Source organism: Nicotiana attenuata, unplaced genomic scaffold (assembly GCF_001879085.1).
Source record: "Nicotiana attenuata strain UT unplaced genomic scaffold, NIATTr2, whole genome shotgun sequence".
Lineage (NCBI taxonomy): Eukaryota > Viridiplantae > Streptophyta > Magnoliopsida > Solanales > Solanaceae > Nicotiana > Nicotiana attenuata.
Window position 1 is genome coordinate 245,090 of NW_017670954.1, and position 19,605 is coordinate 264,694.

At 36.7% G+C, this 19,605-nt stretch overlaps 1 protein-coding gene across 1 annotated transcript; it reads left to right on the forward strand.

The window, feature by feature from the left end:
* The first annotated feature begins 11,828 nt into the window (after positions 1-11,828).
* Positions 11,829-14,402, forward strand: LOC109244767 (3-ketoacyl-CoA synthase 6-like). The gene is made up of 2 exons (XM_019411907.1): positions 11,829-13,306; positions 13,876-14,402. The coding sequence occupies exons 1-2, from the start codon at positions 12,040-12,042 to the stop codon at positions 14,097-14,099; spliced, it is 1,491 nt and encodes a 496-aa protein (XP_019267452.1). The 5' UTR covers positions 11,829-12,039; the 3' UTR covers positions 14,100-14,402.
* Positions 14,403-19,605: the final 5,203 nt, after the last annotated feature.

Below are 19,605 nucleotides of genomic sequence, written 5' to 3' on the forward strand. Positions count from 1 at the left end.
CTCAAGCTGGTCGGTGCAAAAATATTTAGTACTCCCAACTTGCTAACTAGATGTTCATGCTGAGCTCTTGGCAGCCCCTTTGTTAGAATGTCTGCTTCTTGATCCCTTGTGCCTATATGATGAGTTTCACCAGTCCTTCTTGAATCTTTTGTCTAATGAAATGACAGTCTATTTCTATATGCTTCGTCCTCTCGTGGAATACAGGATTTGCTGCTATCTGTATTGTTGTTTTACTGTCACTGTATACATCAACTGGCAGTGTAACTTCTGCTCCTAACTCCTTCAATAGTGCTGTAACCCACACCAATTCTGATATAGCACTTGCCATGCTCCTGTACTCTGCCTCAGCTGAGCTTTTAGACACAGTACTTTGTTTCTTTGACTTCCAGGAAATCAATAACACTCCATATTTGATTAGAAACTAAGACACTGACTTTCTTGTGTTTGGGCGTGATGCCCAATCTGCATCATAGAAGACACTAAACTTGTTTGATCTGGTGCTACTTAGCAGGATCCCTAAACATAGTTCCCTCTTGATATACTTCACAACTCTCATTGCAGCTTCCCAATGATACCTTTTTGGTTGTTGTAGGAACTGGCTGAGATTCTGTACTGAGAATGCAATATCTGGCCTAGTTAGTTTAAGGTAGAATAGCTTTCCTACTAACCTTTGCTATTGTCCTTTATTTTCTAAGAGCTGATCTTCCTCTTTGCCAATTAGCTTGTCATATTCTGGAACTGTTAGTTTAACATTTGCCTCAAGAGGTGTCTATGCTGGCTTCGCACTTCCTAGGCCTAATTCTGAGATTATCTCCAAAGCATACTTTCTTTGATTAACTATAATCCCCTTCTTTGAGCTGCTCAACTCCATTCCCAAGCAAAATTTTAAATCACCCAAATCTTTGATCTTGAATGCTTTGTGTAATGAATTTCCGGTTTCCTCAATCAACCTCATGTTGTTTCATGTCATCAACATATCATCTACATAGACTAGTAGAGTGGCAATGTCCCCATCTTATTGTTTGATGAATAGGGAATAATCTAGACTGCTTTGGGTAAAACCATACTATAAGAGTGCTTCTGTCAATTTTAAATTCCATTGTCGGCTGGCTTGTTTCAACCCATAAAGGGATTTGATAAGCCTACAAACCATAGGATTCTCCACCTGACTTGAAAATCCCAGAGGGAGTTCTATGTACACTTCATTATGAAGGTCCCCTTGGAGGAAAACATTGTATACATCTAGCTGATGTATGTGCCAGTTATACCTTGCTGCTAGAGAAAGCACAGTCCTGACATTTGCTATTTTAACTACTGGAGAAAAGGTTTCTTGATAGTCAAGGCTTTCTTTCTGATTGTAGCCTTTGGCTACCAACCTTGCCTTGAACCTCTCAACCTCCCCATTGGCTTTCAACTTTACCTCGTATACCCATCTATAACCAATTACAGACTTCCCATATGGTAACTTGACCAATTCCAGGTCTTGTTGTCCTGTAGTACTTGGATTTCAGCTTTCATAACTTCTACCCATCTGGGATGCTTGCATGCCTCTTGAAAAGAACTTGGTTCAGCAACAGAAGAGAAGGCTCCCAGGTAATCTTGATAGGCTGCAGATAATCTTGTATAGGACAGGTAGTTCTCAATAGGATATAGTGCTGCATTATTCTTGCTGTGAGGTGTAACATAATCAGATAGCAAAATAGGCTCCTTGGTCTGCCTTTGTTATTTCCTTAGAGAAATTTCTGGTGCTGCTGAAGAGCTTGGGACATCTATGGTATCAAGTATACCTGGTCGTGACTTTAAGGAAATATTAGCTACAGTTGCTTCAGGAATTGAAGAAGGACTATCTGTCTCTGTAGGATCAGCATGGCTGCTAAATCTTCTTCTGATGAATAATCCACAGAACTAGAAGAATTAGGATCTTCCTCATTGAGGGTAATGTGAAATCAGCAAAAAGGAGAGGTGATCCCTGATCCTCATGTTGTAATGTTTACTTCTGAATGTCTTTGAAAGGAAAAACATTTTCCTTAAATATCACATCTCGATTGACAAAGAATTTCTGTTTTGCCAAGTCATATAGAACATATCCCTTTGTGACTGCTGAATATTCATAAAAACTGACTTGATGGCCCTGCTGTCAAATTTGTCAGATCTTGGGAGTGTGCTAGCATAGCATAAGCATCCAATTATTCTTAGATGTTTGATATTAGGCTTCCTTTTGAAAAATATCTCATAGGGAGATCTCCCATTTAACACTACAGATGGTAGTCTGTTGATGATGTATGCTGCCCCCAGCACACAGTGACCCCAAAACTGGATTGGTATGTGTCCTTGAAACCTGATTGCTCTGGCAACCTCAAGGAGATGTCTGTGCTTCTTCTCAGCCACTCCATTCTATTGAGGTGTGTATGCATAAGTTCTCTGATGCACAAGCCTAATCTTTTGACTAAATCATGCATATCTGAACTTACCAATTCACCACCATTATCAGTTCTTATAGTTTGTACTATGCACCAAACTGAGTATGTATCATTTTGAAGAAATTTTTGAGCACAAAGAACACATCACTCCTAAATTTCAACAAGAATATCCATGTTACTCGAGAGAAGTCATCTACAACAGTCAAGAAGAATCTATTGCCATCAAAAGTTTGTGTGTTATATGGTCCCCACACATCCAAATAAAGCAGTTTAAAAAATCTTTTTGATTTATTTCTATTAGAAGGAAACGGTAGTCTAGTAAGTTTAGCTAAGGGACAAATGTCACAACTATCTATTACATTCTTGCAACTTTTAACATTATATTCAAGCAATTCCTTTAGTGAGTTTTCTGAAGCATGTGCTAGTCTTCTGTGCCACAATGAGATATCTCCATCTCCTTTTTCCACAGCAAAACTTCTAGCTACTGTCATTCTCTCAATTCCAAACCTAACAGTGGCTTGTGGGACTAGTAGGTAGAGGCCCTCCTTTTCCCTACCAATCTCCTTCACCTTCCTACTAGAGAGGTCCTGGAATAAACAAAAGTCAGGATAAATTGCTACAAAACAATGAAGCTCTCTAGTTACCTTTGAAACAGACAGAAGGTTATATTGAAATTTGGGATAAACAACACATTTTTTATCTTCCTTGTTTCTGAGCTTACAGCTTCCAATGTGTGACACACTAGTGATATTTCCATTTGGCAAGTGTACTTTGCTGCTACAATAAGAACCCACTGTCTTTACATCAGTAAATATGTTTAGATCTACTACCATATGATCGGTAGCTCCTTATCAATTATCCAATTTCCCTCTTCTATGCAAGCTAGAAAGGAATGTACCATACCTGCTACATTTGCCATGTTATCCTGTGTCTATGGTGATCCTTGATTGAGTAGCTTCATGATTTGATTGTATTGTTCTGCAGTAAGTTGTGGTGCAATAGGAACATGCCCAGCTCCTGCTTTCTCTTGTGTCTCATTCCTTCTTATATCATTTCCTCCCAGATTTGGATTCATGTTTTTAACCTGAACATTGTAAGCTGTGTTTATAGGCCCTTTCCTTCTTCCTTTAAAGTCTTGTGGATATCCAATTATCTTATAGCATCCTTCTTTAGTGTGACCTTTCATCTTGCAGAAATCACACTGTAGGTTCCAATTTTTCTTTGGCTTTTGATAGTTCTGATAGCCAATTGCTTTTCCAGCTAACAGAGCTGCTGGTTCACTTCTTTCTCCAATCATAGAAGAATTCAAAACTGATCTTTGACTCTCTCTTTCAACAAGCATTGAATATGCCTTGTTTATACTTGGGGTAGGGCTAGTAATTAAAATCTTACTTCTAGCTTGTTCCAGAAGTCGAGGGCTGACCCCTCTGCTGATGCTGTCTGCTACGAAGGCGAGGGCACTGCCTCCTCAAGTGACAAAACTCTCTGCACTCATAATAGCTGCCCGGTACTGGAGATGGGGACTGACGGGAACCCCTCGCACCAGAATGACTAGCAGATGCACTTGGCGCAGAAGAACCCTGAACTGATGGGGCATGAGATGAACTCTGAGCTAGGAGGTCGTTGAGTGAAGACTGACCCTGCTGGGGCCCATGGTGACCACGGCCTGAAGATCCCCCACGATACTCTGGACGAGCAGACTGAGCAGGCCNATGCAAGCTAGAAGGAATGTACCATACCTGCTACATTTGCCATGTTATCCTGTGTCTATGGTGATCCTTGATTGAGTAGCTTCATGATTTGATTGTATTGTTCTGCAGTAAGTTGTGGTGCAATAGGAACATGCCCAGCTCCTGCTTTCTCTTGTGTCTCATTCCTTCTTATATCATTTCCTCCCAGATTTGGATTCATGTTTTTAACCTGAACATTGTAAGCTGTGTTTATAGGCCCTTTCCTTCTTCCTTTAAAGTCTTGTGGATATCCAATTATCTTATAGCATCCTTCTTTAGTGTGACCTTTCATCTTGCAGAAATCACACTGTAGGTTCCAATTTTTCTTTGGCTTTTGATAGTTCTGATAGCCAATTGCTTTTCCAGCTAACAGAGCTGCTGGTTCACTTCTTTCTCCAATCATAGAAGAATTCAAAACTGATCTTTGACTCTCTCTTTCAACAAGCATTGAATATGCCTTGTTTATACTTGGGGTAGGGCTAGTAATTAAAATCTTACTTCTAGCTTGTTCATAGCTTTCATTTAATCCCATCAGAAATTGCAAAACTTTTTATTTTTCCATGAATTCTATAAACCTTTTCGACTTAGCACAATTACAAGGTGGTGGAATCATGTAATCAAACTCATCCCATAGGTTCTTAAGCTTTGAGAAATACACTGACACAGTGTCATTTCCCTGTGTAATTGTTGCTATTGCTTTGTGCAATTGATACACTCGTGAAGTATTTACCTTATCAAACCTTTCTTCTTCCCAGACTGCCCTAGCATTCTTCGCATATACTATCCCTGTTATCAAATCCCTCGATACTGAGCTCATAATCCACCCTAGAACTATTGCATTACATCGATCCCACTGGTGACCTAGCTCTGTATCAAAATCCCCCCTTTTTAGAGTTCCGTCGACTAACCCTAGCTTATTTTTTCTAAGCAGTTGGATTTCCATCGCTCGACTCCAGGTGGTATAGTTCTCTGAGCCGGTCAATTCAATCGATATTATTGGAGATCCAGTTGTGTCTGAAGGATGAAGGAACAGTGGATGATTGTGATCCAATTCTATTTTCGCCATCGTTGAATTTTTCGGTTCTGCAACTCAATTGAAAATCAAAAGGAGTAATTGAAGCAAAGTCTTCTCAGAATCTACAAAATTAACTTGCAAATGCAGTTGATTGTCTGATACCATGTGAAGATTTGAGGCTAAACTGAAACTGCCATTAGAGGCGAAAGAGCAGAGAAGAGAGCTTTCGAGAGAGAAGGAATATTTTGTAAAAAATGTGTTAGAATAAAACTTTACATCTCAGCTGCATTTATACAGTAAAAACTAACTCTAAACTAATTTGTATGACAACTATCAACTTGCTGTCAAACTAACTATCACAAACCAACTTAATTAAGGCAAATAATAACTCTTTCTTCTTCTACATAGTGCAAGTCACGTGACTGCTATTTTCACAAAAAGTGTATTTTTTTTTGTGATTTGTGCGTTGTCCATTTTTTCTTAGTGATTAAAACCCTGACCTCTTTATTTTCTTGCAAACCAATTAAAGCACATTTGTATAAATTCTTCATGAGGGCAAAATAGGAAATACAAATAATATATCTTTTTTTCCTAAATTTATTTTTTAACGTAGAACGTTAAATCATAGAGAAACTCTTTCCACCATCACCATTGGATTGTGGGTGAGATTAGGTTAAGCTCTCCAAGCGTATAAATAATAAAGGCAACGACAATTCATATTTTATTGAGAACAAATAGCACATCCAGTAAATCATCAATGAGAAATCGACGAGATGTGTAACTTTTATTACCATTTTTTAATGAGAACTAGAGATACATTTTGGCCCTTTACCTCAGATTCGGTGGCTTCGGAGAGCCAAAGGATAAACCCATGAAAAACAACTGATTCATTTGAGCTAGTCCAAATTATAAGGTGAAGGAAAGAGAAGATAATTGTGACTGGCATTTTGCTTTGGTCTTGAGCTTGTCGTTGTCGATATGCTCCAGGTGATGAAGCAAAGAGAAGATAATTATGACTGGTCTTTTTCTTTGAAAACCAAACCAACATTTTTTGTTTAATCTCTTGATTTCTTTTATTTTCGTTTTTATTGTATTTCCTATTTTGCCTTCATGAATTTTTTTATAAAGTGATGGTTTTATTATTTTGCAAGAAAATAAAGAGGTTAGAATTCAACTTACCAAAAAAAAAAAAAACTGGGTGGAAATCACAAAAGATGATACACTTTACTGCGTTCGAAGTGTGATGTTTCCTATCTTCTTTCTTGTCCTGGCAAATCGTAGTAAAATAATTCTATGAGTAAAAAAAGAACGTACATAACAATTTGGTCCAACCCTTGACTCTCTAAAATCCTTCTATCAAATTTCGTTAATACTTAATAGATATATTCGACTACATAATAATTTTATACGTAAAGCGAAATTTGAAAATCCACCCCCTTCCTCCCGCACAAAAATAGGGAGCAAAACCGACGACATAATGTCAGTAGTGTATTGTAATTTTTTAAAAAAACTATAAATATATAGTCTATGATCAAGAGTGATTCTTTGACCAAATAACTCAAATGTGGCTTTTTTAGTACATTTCATTATTGGAGTCAATCATCAAGCTATTAAGGTACTTAATTTATTTATCTTTTTGAATATATTTCTTGACTTCTTTTACCAAATAATCAAAAATAGATTAGCAGTAGTAACCAAGTTCATAAGAAAAGGCAACAATATAATTAATATACTTCACCAAGATATACATAAAACTTTGATTTCTCGGCCATCTATGTAAATCTAACTCAAAACCAACTTTTCCATATCTATTCTACTCAATCAAAACCTCAATCCATGGAAGAATCATCGGAAATTGAACTCACAGACCAAGAAAAGGACCAACTAAATAGTAGCATTGACAAACCTAAGGAAGCTATAGACGAAGATAAAGAAAACAACACTCAACCTCTCAACCCACTCAAAAGCAAGGAAAGTTTTCGTGACACACTTTCCCCACCCCCTCTTCCTGCAATCAACACCAGCCTAGAAGCTGATTTCTTGAAAAAACTTATCATAGATGATGAAAACTCAAACCCCTCTAATCATCCCTTTTTTATCCCAATTTCCTCAAACAATAAACTAAGACTTTACAGCCCGTGGCATCAAGCCATTATCATTAAACTCTTAGGAAAAAACATATCTTACACAAATCTCAAACTTAAACTAAACTCACTCTGGCAACTAGATGAAACCCTTCAGTTAATAGATTTAGGATATGAATATTATCAAATCAAATTCCAGAGCATTGAAAATTTTAATAAAATACTCCAAAATGGACCTTGGTTCATAGGATCCAATATCTCACTATACGACAATGGGAACCCAAATTCAATCCAGCCCTAGCTCACACAAACTATGCCACTGTGTGGATCCGTTTACAGGAATTACCCACTGAATACTACGATATGCAAATCCTCAAAACAATAGCTGCTTTCATAGGAACTCTCATAAAAATTGACACATGCACTGTTCATACATCCAGAGGCCGTTATGCCAGACTTTGTATTTTAGCGCCACTAGGTAAAACTCTTCCATCCGAAATTCTCCTTGGTACACACACTCAACCAATTTACTATGAAGACTCAACTATAATCTGTACCAAATGTGGATGTTTAGGGCATAACCTCCACTATTGTCAAAAATTTTCAATCCCTCCACTTCAAAACAACCAGAAAAAAACTCAAACTCATCCTCCATTGAAGATGGCCAACATAGCCAATGGAAAACAGTTACCTATACAAAAATAAAATATTTACTAACACTAAGGACAGACAATCTACTCAAACCACTTTCTATAACCAAAACCACCCATAGCAACCTAACCCCCCTAACAAAAATTCTATGGACCCACTGACCCCACACGACTCCACAGAACCAACCAATAACACCACACTACAAAATCAAATTGAACTACCAATTCATATCCCTACACTGGACCCACCCCATACAAAAAACAATACCATACATGACAACCCTATACCACGTATAACCTAATCAATTAACCCTACCCCTAACACGTCCAAACCAACATCACCACTCCCCCAATTCCCAACACCCACGCCTACAATAAACCTAGGAGAGGAAAATTATCATTTTAGATCACCTCCCCTTTACCCTCTAATTCGTAAAACAATGTCCAAACGCTTACTTCCAAAACATAATACCAAAAAAAAAACACTATCTAGAATAGCCAATTATAATGACTCCTACTATCAACTCCAAAAATCAAACATGCAAATGCATGAGCAATGATCACAAAAGACCAAAGAAACCCTAAATATAACTACATCACCTACTACAACACCTAAACCCCAAATCACACAAACTATACCTCAATCATCATCTCAACTATCACACACTTCTGCCTCACCATCATTTTATCCCAATAACACCCCATCCAACAGTACTCCTAAACCTTCAACTTCATTACCACACGGCAAGCCATTGCATGTAAACTTGCCAAATCTCTCAACCAATAACAATGGGCTTTACTCACAACCAATCACTGAAAATTCTCCCACCTCAACCACAAAGGATTCTTCAAATACCCCCTAACAAATCAAACCATTACCACAACCCAAGAACCAACTCCTACTACTTACAACACTGTCAATAACCACCATGCATCGTTCAAACAATCATAGGAATCATCACCATCAATACCGGCATCGAAGGTACATCAACAATGTCTAGATCAATCACCACCACCACCACCTCCTCCTCCCCTCTCCTCCACCTCCCCCACCTCACTTAATCATCCAGCATCAACCCAACCATGCACAACAGAGGCCATCACTACAGCCCAGACTCCCACTCATACACCAACATTCAACTATTCCTCCACAACAAATACCACCACCACTACACCAGTTTTCACCGATAGACCTGCAACTACTACAAAATTACGTCACACTCCTCTTGGAAACATCAGAAGAGATGGCCTTCACTGTGCAAGAGGGAATTCCAAACCAAGCACAACAAGACCAAGTCTTGAACCTGATCCATCAACAAGATATTTCCCTTTGGCAAATGCAGGAAATCATCAATCAATATCAACAATGGCAAGCACAGGAACTTCATCACCCCACCTCTGGAATACACCCCCACAAATTAACTCCTCGCCATGGTTACTCCTTCAACAACCAGTAGCAACTGTTCAACCTCCAGTGTCAACACAGATGCAACACCAAGTGATCGACAACCACATTACCAACTCTCCACCTGCTTCTCCACATCAGGAGAATCAACATCAAGCAGAAGAAGGAAACGACCTGCGGAGACCTTCATGCAATCAATGATTTTGATACTTCCTGACGATCTCCATGTCAGAAAATACAGAAAAAAATACTTCATTTTCATCCTCCAAACCTCCAGAAAACTTCCTTGAACATACGCCTAGACCCCTTATTCTTGGAAGAGAAATATGTGATTCTCATGATTCCAATCCTTCAAGACAATCTTTTACCAGCAACTCTTTACAACCCTCCACACCTACTAATGCATTTAGAACTTTCTCTGGCACCGGAAAGGAACACCCCACATCATTAAGATTTAGTGAAGATAATGATTTGGAATTGCCGTGGAGCTCACAATCAAGAATTCCACCGGAAGCTCAGATTCTTGCTTACATGGAATAATCCTTCCATCCTGTGCCTTACAGAAACAAGGATGGCAGACCACACTAATCTCCTCATGGAATTCAACTACACTGATTTAATCCAAGTTGCAGCACAAGGTCATTCAGGAGGAATTGTACTTTATGGCGAGCCCATGATTTCGTTGTCAACCCAGTAGCAGTCACAAGCCAAGAGATACATGCTTCTGTCGATGTCAATGATCCAAGAACCCAACATCCAACAACTTAGCCATTTTGATGCCATTGGCATCACTACTATCAGGATTCTGTATTTTGAAGAATTCCCCCCCTCCCCCCCTCCCCCCACCTTTTGTCTTTGTTTTGTTTATGTCTTTTACTTGCATGCATTTAGATTTTGATGTAACTAGTAGTAGCAACTTAATCTCAATCACTCCTTGTAATCTCGTACTTAACTTATAAATGCGATCCTCCGTTTCAGCAAAAAAGAAAAAAGAAAAAGAAAGATCATCATCCCTAATAAGAAGCCTGTATTAGTAGGAGAGGCTCAAAATAAATTGTAACATATCATTGCATTTTGCCCAAAAATGTCGATATTGTTAGCTCAATAGATTGTTGGTTAGCTGTACAGAAGAATGGGGTCTGAAATTTAATATTGACAGGAGAAGGTAATGGTCACGACCCCAACTTACAACTACCCCAACTGTCTTCATTTTTGCTTCAGTCTGTATACCTTAATTGCAATTAAGGATAATGTAACAACATCAAAACTTATCTGATAAAATGCAATTTAATAATACTTGGGGGAGGGGAGTGCAAAAACTTTTTAATATCATTCTTGAATAGGAAAATAACTGGGCGTTATATCCTCCAAAATACTGAATATCGATACATTAATTATTTTCCTCAGTCCTTTCGTTCTGTAAATCAAGAACAACCTCCCACAGGAAATAAAAGACTGGTCCCAAAAAAGACTGAGAAAAAAAAAAAAAACTCTAAAGAAGGTGAAAAAAACATACCAGATCATATATGGTAATGCATGTCTGGAATTCTGGAAATTCTCAAGTTATTGAAAGAGTTGATGATTAGAGAGTTAATGCCATGGGCCATGAATTTGTTTTTTTTTTTTTTTTTACTTCATTTTATATTGTTAAGGTGACTTCTCTCTGTGGCAAATGTGGAAAGCACCTATATATTCATACTTCTATTTTTTTGATGTTTTGGCTAGTCCACAATAGAAGAGTATTTTATTTTTTAAAAAAAAAGAAGAAGAAGAAGAAGAAGAAGAAGAAGAAGGAAAGAGGAAAGGTTGAAGTTGGAGCATCTAACCTTGAAATTCATGAACAATATACCTACGAATTATGATTGTGGTTCATTCCTTCTGCCTGAAGCCATATCTTTCCATTAAAAATAGACGAATTCTAATCATTAGAATATTTGTTTAAATTATTCTTTATCTCATTAAACAACTTAAGTAATTAATTAACATTACACTAATTTGAACAACAAGGATAGACTTGGGAGGAAAAAAAATTAATAAATGACTTCTTAATTTTTCAAAAAAACATCAAATATTTTGAAATAAATTTAGTGACAGGTATGGGATCGGAGAGAGTAATAAGGAATTTATTTCATCTCAAACTAATAAAAATAATTATTCTACTCCAAAAATCAAACGTAATGTGTAAAGTTCATGACACACATAATCATATCCAATGGTAATTATATTGTTTATTCTTTCAGTACCATATAAGTTGATATATCATTCTTAAAGATGATATCAGAATTCATTAGTAGTAGTTTGAAACTTGAAACATAAACCTTTCTTTAATTAATTATGTTTGATTAATTGCACAAGATATATTAAGTAAACCTTCTGGTCCTTGTATATCATTTTTTTTTTTTTTAAAAATAAGCGTATTATAACCTTAACAAGATACTAAGAAATTGACAAATATAAATTTTAAAAACAAGAGACTGCTTGAAATATAAATGATCACAGAGACAAAAGAAAAACCTCCAGCTAAGAGGAAGTTGTGTGACGTGTAAGTTGTTCATTTAATCCTCTCATCTGCCCTCCTTTCATTTAATTTCTTTGCCCTCTCATTTTGGTCTCACCACCCTTCATTTTAGTCTTTAAATTCTCGTCATTTTTCTCTTCTATTGTCCTAGCTACTACAATCTAATTTCATCTCCCTCAAACTTTCTCTTCTTAATTTTTTTTTTCTTCTTGTCAAAATGCCAGAAACAGTCCCAAATTTGTCCAATTCTGTGAAGCTCAAGTATGTCAAACTTGGGTACCAATACCTTGTCAATAATTTTCTAACATTCTTGCTTGTGCCTATTATGGCTGGTGTCACTCTACAGTTAATTAAATTAGGCCCTGAAGAAATACTAAGTATTTGGAATTCACTCCACTTTGATCTCATCCAAATCTTATGCTCTTCTTTCCTCATCATTTTTGTAGCCACAGTTTACTTCATGTCAAAACCAAGATCCATTTACTTAGTTGATTATTCATGTTACAAAGCTCCTGTCACATGTAGAGTACCATTTTCAACATTTATGGAACATTCACGTCTAATCTTGAAAGATAATCCTGAAAGTGTAAAGTTCCAAATGCGAATTCTTGAAAGGTCAGGACTTGGTGAAGAAACTTGTTTGCCTCCTGCTTGTCATTACATCCCTCCAACACCAACAATGGAATCTGCTAGAGCTGAAGCTGAAGTTGTCATATTCTCAGCTATTGACAACTTAATGAAGAAAACAGGTCTAAAACCTAAAGATATCGATATTCTTATCGTTAACTGCAGCTTGTTTTCTCCAACTCCATCTTTATCAGCTATGGTTGTGAACAAATACAAGTTGAGAAGTAACATAAAAAGTTACAATCTTTCTGGTATGGGATGTAGTGCTGGTTTAATCTCTATTGATTTGGCTAGAGACCTTCTTCAAGTTCTTCCAAATTCATCTGCTTTAGTTGTAAGCACTGAAATTATTACACCTAATTATTATCAAGGTTCAGAAAGAGCAATGCTTTTGCCTAATTGTTTGTTTAGAATGGGTGGTGCTGCTATACTTTTGTCAAACAAGAGAAAAGACAGCAGTAGAGCTAAGTATAGATTAATGCATGTGGTTAGAACACATAAAGGTGCTGATGATAAAGCATATAGATGTGTTTTTGAACAAGAAGATCCACAAGGAAAAGTTGGTATTAATCTTTCTAAAGATCTTATGGTTATAGCAGGGGAAGCTTTGAAATCCAATATTACTACAATTGGTCCTTTAGTTCTTCCTGCCTCAGAGCAGCTTCTTTTCCTTTTTACTCTTATTGGGAGGAAAATTTTCAACCCTAAATGGAAAGCTTATATTCCTGATTTCAAGCAAGCTTTTGAACACTTTTGCATACATGCTGGTGGAAGGGCTGTTATTGATGAGCTTCAGAAAAACCTCCAATTATCTGATCAACATGTTGAGGCTTCAAGAATGACTCTGCACCGATTTGGTAAGTTGTTAGAGAAAACACACTTTCGATTATTTAATTATATAATATATCAACAGGCCTCCTCACGTGTGAACTTGATTATTTCTCAAATAGCTGCCCACCTAATCTCTTAAACTAAAAATAATCGGCGGATATATAATACAAGTATAATTCATGTATGATAAATATGGTTATATATATGTGTGTGTATGTATAATCAATATATAATCTATGTATACCGGCTAGAAAAGTTGTTGCCATGTGACCAGGAGGTCACGGGTTCAAGCTGTGGAAACAGCCTCTTGCAGAAATACAAGGTAAGGCTGCGTACAATAAACCCTTGTGGTCCAGTCCTTCCTCCAACCCTGCGCATAGCGGGAGCTTAGTGCACCGGGCTGCCCTTGTATACTGGCTAGAAAAGTAAACATTGAATCTGACGGGCTATATGTGTAACAATCCCTTAAAATAATTGAACCTTAGACATTTTGCTGGCTCTAATACCACATTAACATGTGTGATCATCTCATTTAAAAGCTTAACAGTAGGAAAATGGAATTTTAATTAATTTATTATGTTATGTTTCAATACAGGTAACACTTCTTCTTCATCACTATGGTATGAGATGAGTTACATTGAGGCAAAAGGAAGGATGAGAAAGGGTGACAGAATTTGGCAAATAGCATTTGGAAGTGGATTCAAGTGTAACAGTGCTGTTTGGAAGTGTAATCGGACAATCAAGACAGGAACTGATGGACCATGGGAAGATTGCATTGATAGGTATCCAGTGTTCATCCCAAAGATTGTGAAGCTTTAACAAACTACACATCACCCAACTTCAATTCCAAAGCTAGCGATATATATTCAAACAAAGAATATTAGGGTGTTGTTAAAATTGAGCAAGTTTGTCTTTGTTAAAATTCCTTAAAAATTATGTGATATTTCTTCTTCCTTTTGCTGGAGTACGTAGTTTTTCTTTTTCGATCTTTCTTTTCTTCCCTACGCGTGTTAATTGGTAGTTGGTCAAATGATTCTAAAATATACCATTTGCATTTAGTAATTTGTAGGGTAGATATTTACTACTGTGTCCGAAAAAGCTGTATAATTATTTATTTTCTCAGCTACTACCAATTTATTATCATGTACCCCTCTTTTCAGAACAGTTATAAATGAATCATACACCAAAGCAGAAAGATAACTGTTTTCTTGAAACACGTGCCGTTCTGTATCGTGGAATTTGTCTTTTACCAGTGAAAATTGTTCATGCGAGCAGGTGCTAATACGTAGTAGTAGTAGTAGTAACTTTCTTCCTATAGGAGTATAATTAGATTAAAATTAATTATTAGTGAAAAAGCACGTGCTTGCAAATGAGCTTGTCCGATCTGAAAACAACAAAGCAGGAGGCGCAACGGCAAGTAGCTAGCCCTAAGAATTCAATATGAAGGAAAGCAGCAAGAGAAGTTAATTATGAGAACGTACCAAAAATTTGGTAAACATTAAATAGAATTGAAAGCAGTGAGATACATATTATATAGAAGATTTAACCCTATTATATAGGGGTGGCTAGCGGGCAGGTCAGATATAGACATGTCGAAAACAGGTAATGCAAAAAAATGAATAAATTATCTGATTCGACCTATATGTAATACGGCGGATGATATGCATATCCATGTTATCCATGACTTATTGAATATTATCACTTTTGGGAGAATTTCTTATCTCCCAAACTTGAGGAACTCCCGATTTGAATCTTTACAAGTATAAAGTTAAACTTAAGTTATCCATTGGTTATCCATTTTCTAAGTGGATCAAGGGCGAAACTATGCATGTGTGGCTAAGGGTGTTCAACTAAATACCATTTGCTGAAAATTATATTATGTATGAGGTAAAATTTACTTGTTATTGATAAAAAAATAGACTTTGAATACCCTGGCATACCTTTATCGAATTTTCTGGCTTCGTCACTGAAGTGTATAATATAATTCATATCCATATTTGACCCGTTTTTGAAAAGTTCATTAATTAGCCAACCCATTTTTTAGCGGATAATATGGATGGATAATTAAGTTTTTATATTCATTTTGCCACCACTACGTGTATATATAAGAGCAAGCTAAGGACGATTTTTTAAATTTCAGAATTTAGAGTCATCATTTTATTTTTTATTTTGCATAATGTTTATATGAATGTTGCAGGTAAGATAGTAGTGGGGGAGAGTGGTTTGGCTGGGTAATTGACCTTTGTTTCCTACTTGGGCACCATGCACTTGCATAGCATTGAAAACGAGCAATAGTGAATATAGGTTATATGAGAACATATATAATCGCTACTGCACATTGCAAGGATTTAAATTCTTGATGTGGTGGTCAGGGACCACGTACAGCGTACTACTTCTTCTTAAATATTAGTAAATATTTGCCATTAACCAAATTGCGTATATAGCTGTCAACGCCGGAAATGTGACGGTAGTAATGACATAAGTAGGGAGAGGTCGATCCATAATTTGAATATTATAAGCTAAGAACTCATAACTTATACATTAACCTTATTAGATGAGCTAGTTATGAAAGACCAACTAGCTACATTGTGCTTCGTTGGTAAAGTTACAAGACATGTTTCAGGCTAAGCAACGCCAACTGAACATGTTAACCAGTTAAATGGGCAACACACAAGAGAAGAATGAAGATCTAACTGGGTTATTAGCAAAGTATAGCAGATCTTTCAATTCAAACTAGTTACAGCGATTTGAAACATACACAAACAACTTTGAGACATAAACCTGAGTGTTATTACTATGCCTTTTCTACTAGGATTTAACTTAACCAGACTCTTTTAACTAGTCGAACTTTATCTTCTTCGCCAGGAAAGCAATATGAGTATTAATACAGTTTAATCTAATATGGTAGTTGAGTAATTAAATCTATATCTATATATATACTAAAGCAAGAAAGTTACCATATATAATTGACATTATGGTTAAACCAGGTGACAAGCTAATAAATGTCAATAGTATAATCGTAACTTTATTCTATATTTGGCTATTTTAGTTAAATATATATATANTATTTGACTATTTTAGTTAAATATAATATAATATAATATAATGTAATATAATATAATATAATACACACACACACACATTATATATATATATATATATATATATATATATATATATATATATATATATATATATATATATATATATTGGAATTTGAATTAAAAGATAATTTTGAATTTATAGATAAAGTTCTAAAATTCGAATTCGAATTTAAATCAAAAATAAAATTTATCTTTTTTTTAATCATGTTATCATACTTAATTCGGTTAATGATCATATGCAATCATGTTAGGAACTTTTGTTATTTTTTCTAATTATTTAAATACTACTTCGCCTCTAGCAAAAAAAAAAAAAAACTACTCCATATAACTATAAAACTCTTTCACATTTAAAATCCTATAAGTATAGTTCTTTGAAACACTGTAGCTAGATTTGAATAAAATGAAATTCTTTTAAAATAAATGTAATATATAGGGTACATGTCTATGTTTATTTAAATAACAAAAAGGAGTTTACAAAATCAAATAAAAGTATACTTACATATATAATAAAGTAAACATACATGCTGGAGAAAGAAACATCAGAAAATCAGTCAATATTAAAAAAAAATTGTTTCTTTTTTTCTTCTTGAAGAATATTTGTTTGAAAAGTTAATTTGCATAAATGGACATCAAACAAATAAAAAAACTTTGGCTATACAATTGCTATCATTAATTTCAATTTAGCACATTCAAGGAATTGAAGGATATATGTAAAAAACGACCCGATCAGTCATTTTGAGCCCTAGCGCGCTGTTCAACAGTTTGAGGCCATGAGCAGCTTCATTTCAGGTATTACGACTTGTACGCGTGGTCGGAATTGAATTTCGGAAAGTTTGGGGTTGATTCGGAAGGAGAATTCTCATTTCGGAAGCTTTAAGTTGAAAGAATCAACTAGGATTGAATTTTTGAGTAAACGACCTCGGAATTGGGATTCGAAGGCTTCAGCAGGTTCGTATGATGATTTCGGACTTGGGCGTATGCCCGGATCGGGTTTTGGATGACCCGGGAGCATTTTGGCGCCTATTGTGGAAGTTAGCATTTTGGAAGAAAATTTTATAAGTTTGGGTTGAAGTGCATTTCAGTGTTATCGATATCCCTTTGGGATTCCGAGTCTGGGAGTAGCTCCATATGGTGATTCTGGAGTTGGGAGCGCGATAGAAAGTGAATTCGGATCTCCGTGGAGCATTTTGGAACCATTTGGCTAAAGATAGAAATTTGAAGGTTTTTGAGAAGTTTGACCGGAGGTGGACTTTTTGATATCGGGGTCGAAATCCGATTCCGAAAGTTGGAGTAGGTCCGTAATTTCGAATATGACTTGCGTGTAAAATTTGAAGTCAATCGGACGTGATTTGATGGGGTTTAACATCGAAAGTAGAAGTTTGAAATTCTAAAGTTCATAAAGCTTGTATTGGAGGTTGATTCAAGATTTTAGCGTTGTTTGATATGATTTGAGGCCTCGAGCAAGTCCGTAATGTGTTTTGGGACTGGTTGGTATGGTTGGTTGGGGTCCCGGGGGCCTTGGGTGGATTCCGGGTGGTTATCGGATCGAATTGGAGCTTGAAGGATGAGCTGAAGGGGTCTGGTTGCTGGTGTAACCGCTTCTGCGGAGGGTTCATCGCAGAAGCAGCCCCGCAGAAGCGAGGAAGGGAACCGCAGAAGTGGTTAGATGTGAAAGGAGCAGGGACCGGAGATGCGGGGGTATTGGCCGCATCTGCGCAAGCGCATAAGCGAGAAGAAGGACCGCAAAAGCGGTGATTGGCGCAGGTGCGATGAGGGCTCTGCAGATGCGGACTCGCAAAAGCGACGAGGAGTCCGCAGGTGCGGAAGTCGCTGGGCATAATGTTTTAAAAAGCGGGGTTGAGTTCATTTCACCCGTTTTTTCTCTTCTTTGGGGCGATTTTGGAGCTTTTTGAGAGGGGCTTCCACCTAGCAACTTGGAGGTAAGTTAATCCCACCGAACTTGAGTTAAATACATTGATTATGTACGGATTTTAGCATGTAAATTGGTAGAAATTTGGGGGTTTGAGGGAAAACCTAGAAAATTGATACTCTTGAAATTTGACCACGATTTTGGGTATGGAATTAAGAGAAAATCGTATATTTGAGTTCGTGAGTTCATGGGTAAACTTTATCTTCGTAAAATTTCGGAATCCGGGCACGTGGGCCCGAGGGCATTTTTGTCAACTTTTCGATCGGGGTTAGGAATTGTTATAAATTGGATTAATACGAGTAGTTTATCGTATATTAATGGATTTTCATAATCATTGGCTAGTTTTGGAGCAATTAGCATCGATTCAAGTCTTCGGAAGGGCGTGGAATGCCGGTTATGGATCTTCGGAGCGAGGTGAGTCTCCTTTCTAACCTTGTAAGAGGGAATTGTCCCCATAGGTGAGTTGATTGGTTATGTGCTCCTATTTGCGGGGGCTACGTACGCACGAGGTGACGAGAGTCCGTGCGTAGCTACTATTATGTTTAAGTCCGGGTAGTCTAGGACCCAGAAGCATGCTTACTTGTAATAAATGCAACCTTGTTGACAAATTTAAAAATGCGTGAACATATTGAACGTGTAAATGAATTTCTAATAGACTAGATATCAATTCTTGACTTTTAAAAGAGAAACTTGCCTTTTTCTGAATAATTTCTCCTTGATGAGTTATTGACTTGACTATTTGAATGTGTTTATCTATTTTGGAACGGGCCGAACGCCTCGGTAGATTAAATAGATGCATCTATGGTTCGCGCCATTCGATCCTCTGGCAGTGCACAGTTTAAATATTGTTGGATCGGGCTGTACGACCTCGGCATGAGTTGCTCATGCTTGTATTGCTTACTTTGATATTTGTTGATACTAATATCTGCTCTCCCCGACTTGAGATAATTGTTAATTAATGGATTATGAATCCGGAAACTTTAAATAAAAAGGAACTTTCACCTGTTTAGTGACTCATTTAAATTTTACTTTTGTTCTTAATAAATCCGTGAGTCATTGCATTAATGATATTATTACTGGACCTTTAATAAGAGTCGAAGTTGCCATCTCGTCTCTACTTCTTCGAGATTAGGCGGGATACTTACTGAGTAAACGTTGTTTTTGTACTTATACTACACTTCTGTGCATTTTTATTGCACAGGCACATGCATCTCTAGTGGCCTAGTGGGCGTAGCAGCATGGTTTACACGGAGACTAGGNCCTGACTGCTGAAACTTGAAACGTATGCCTC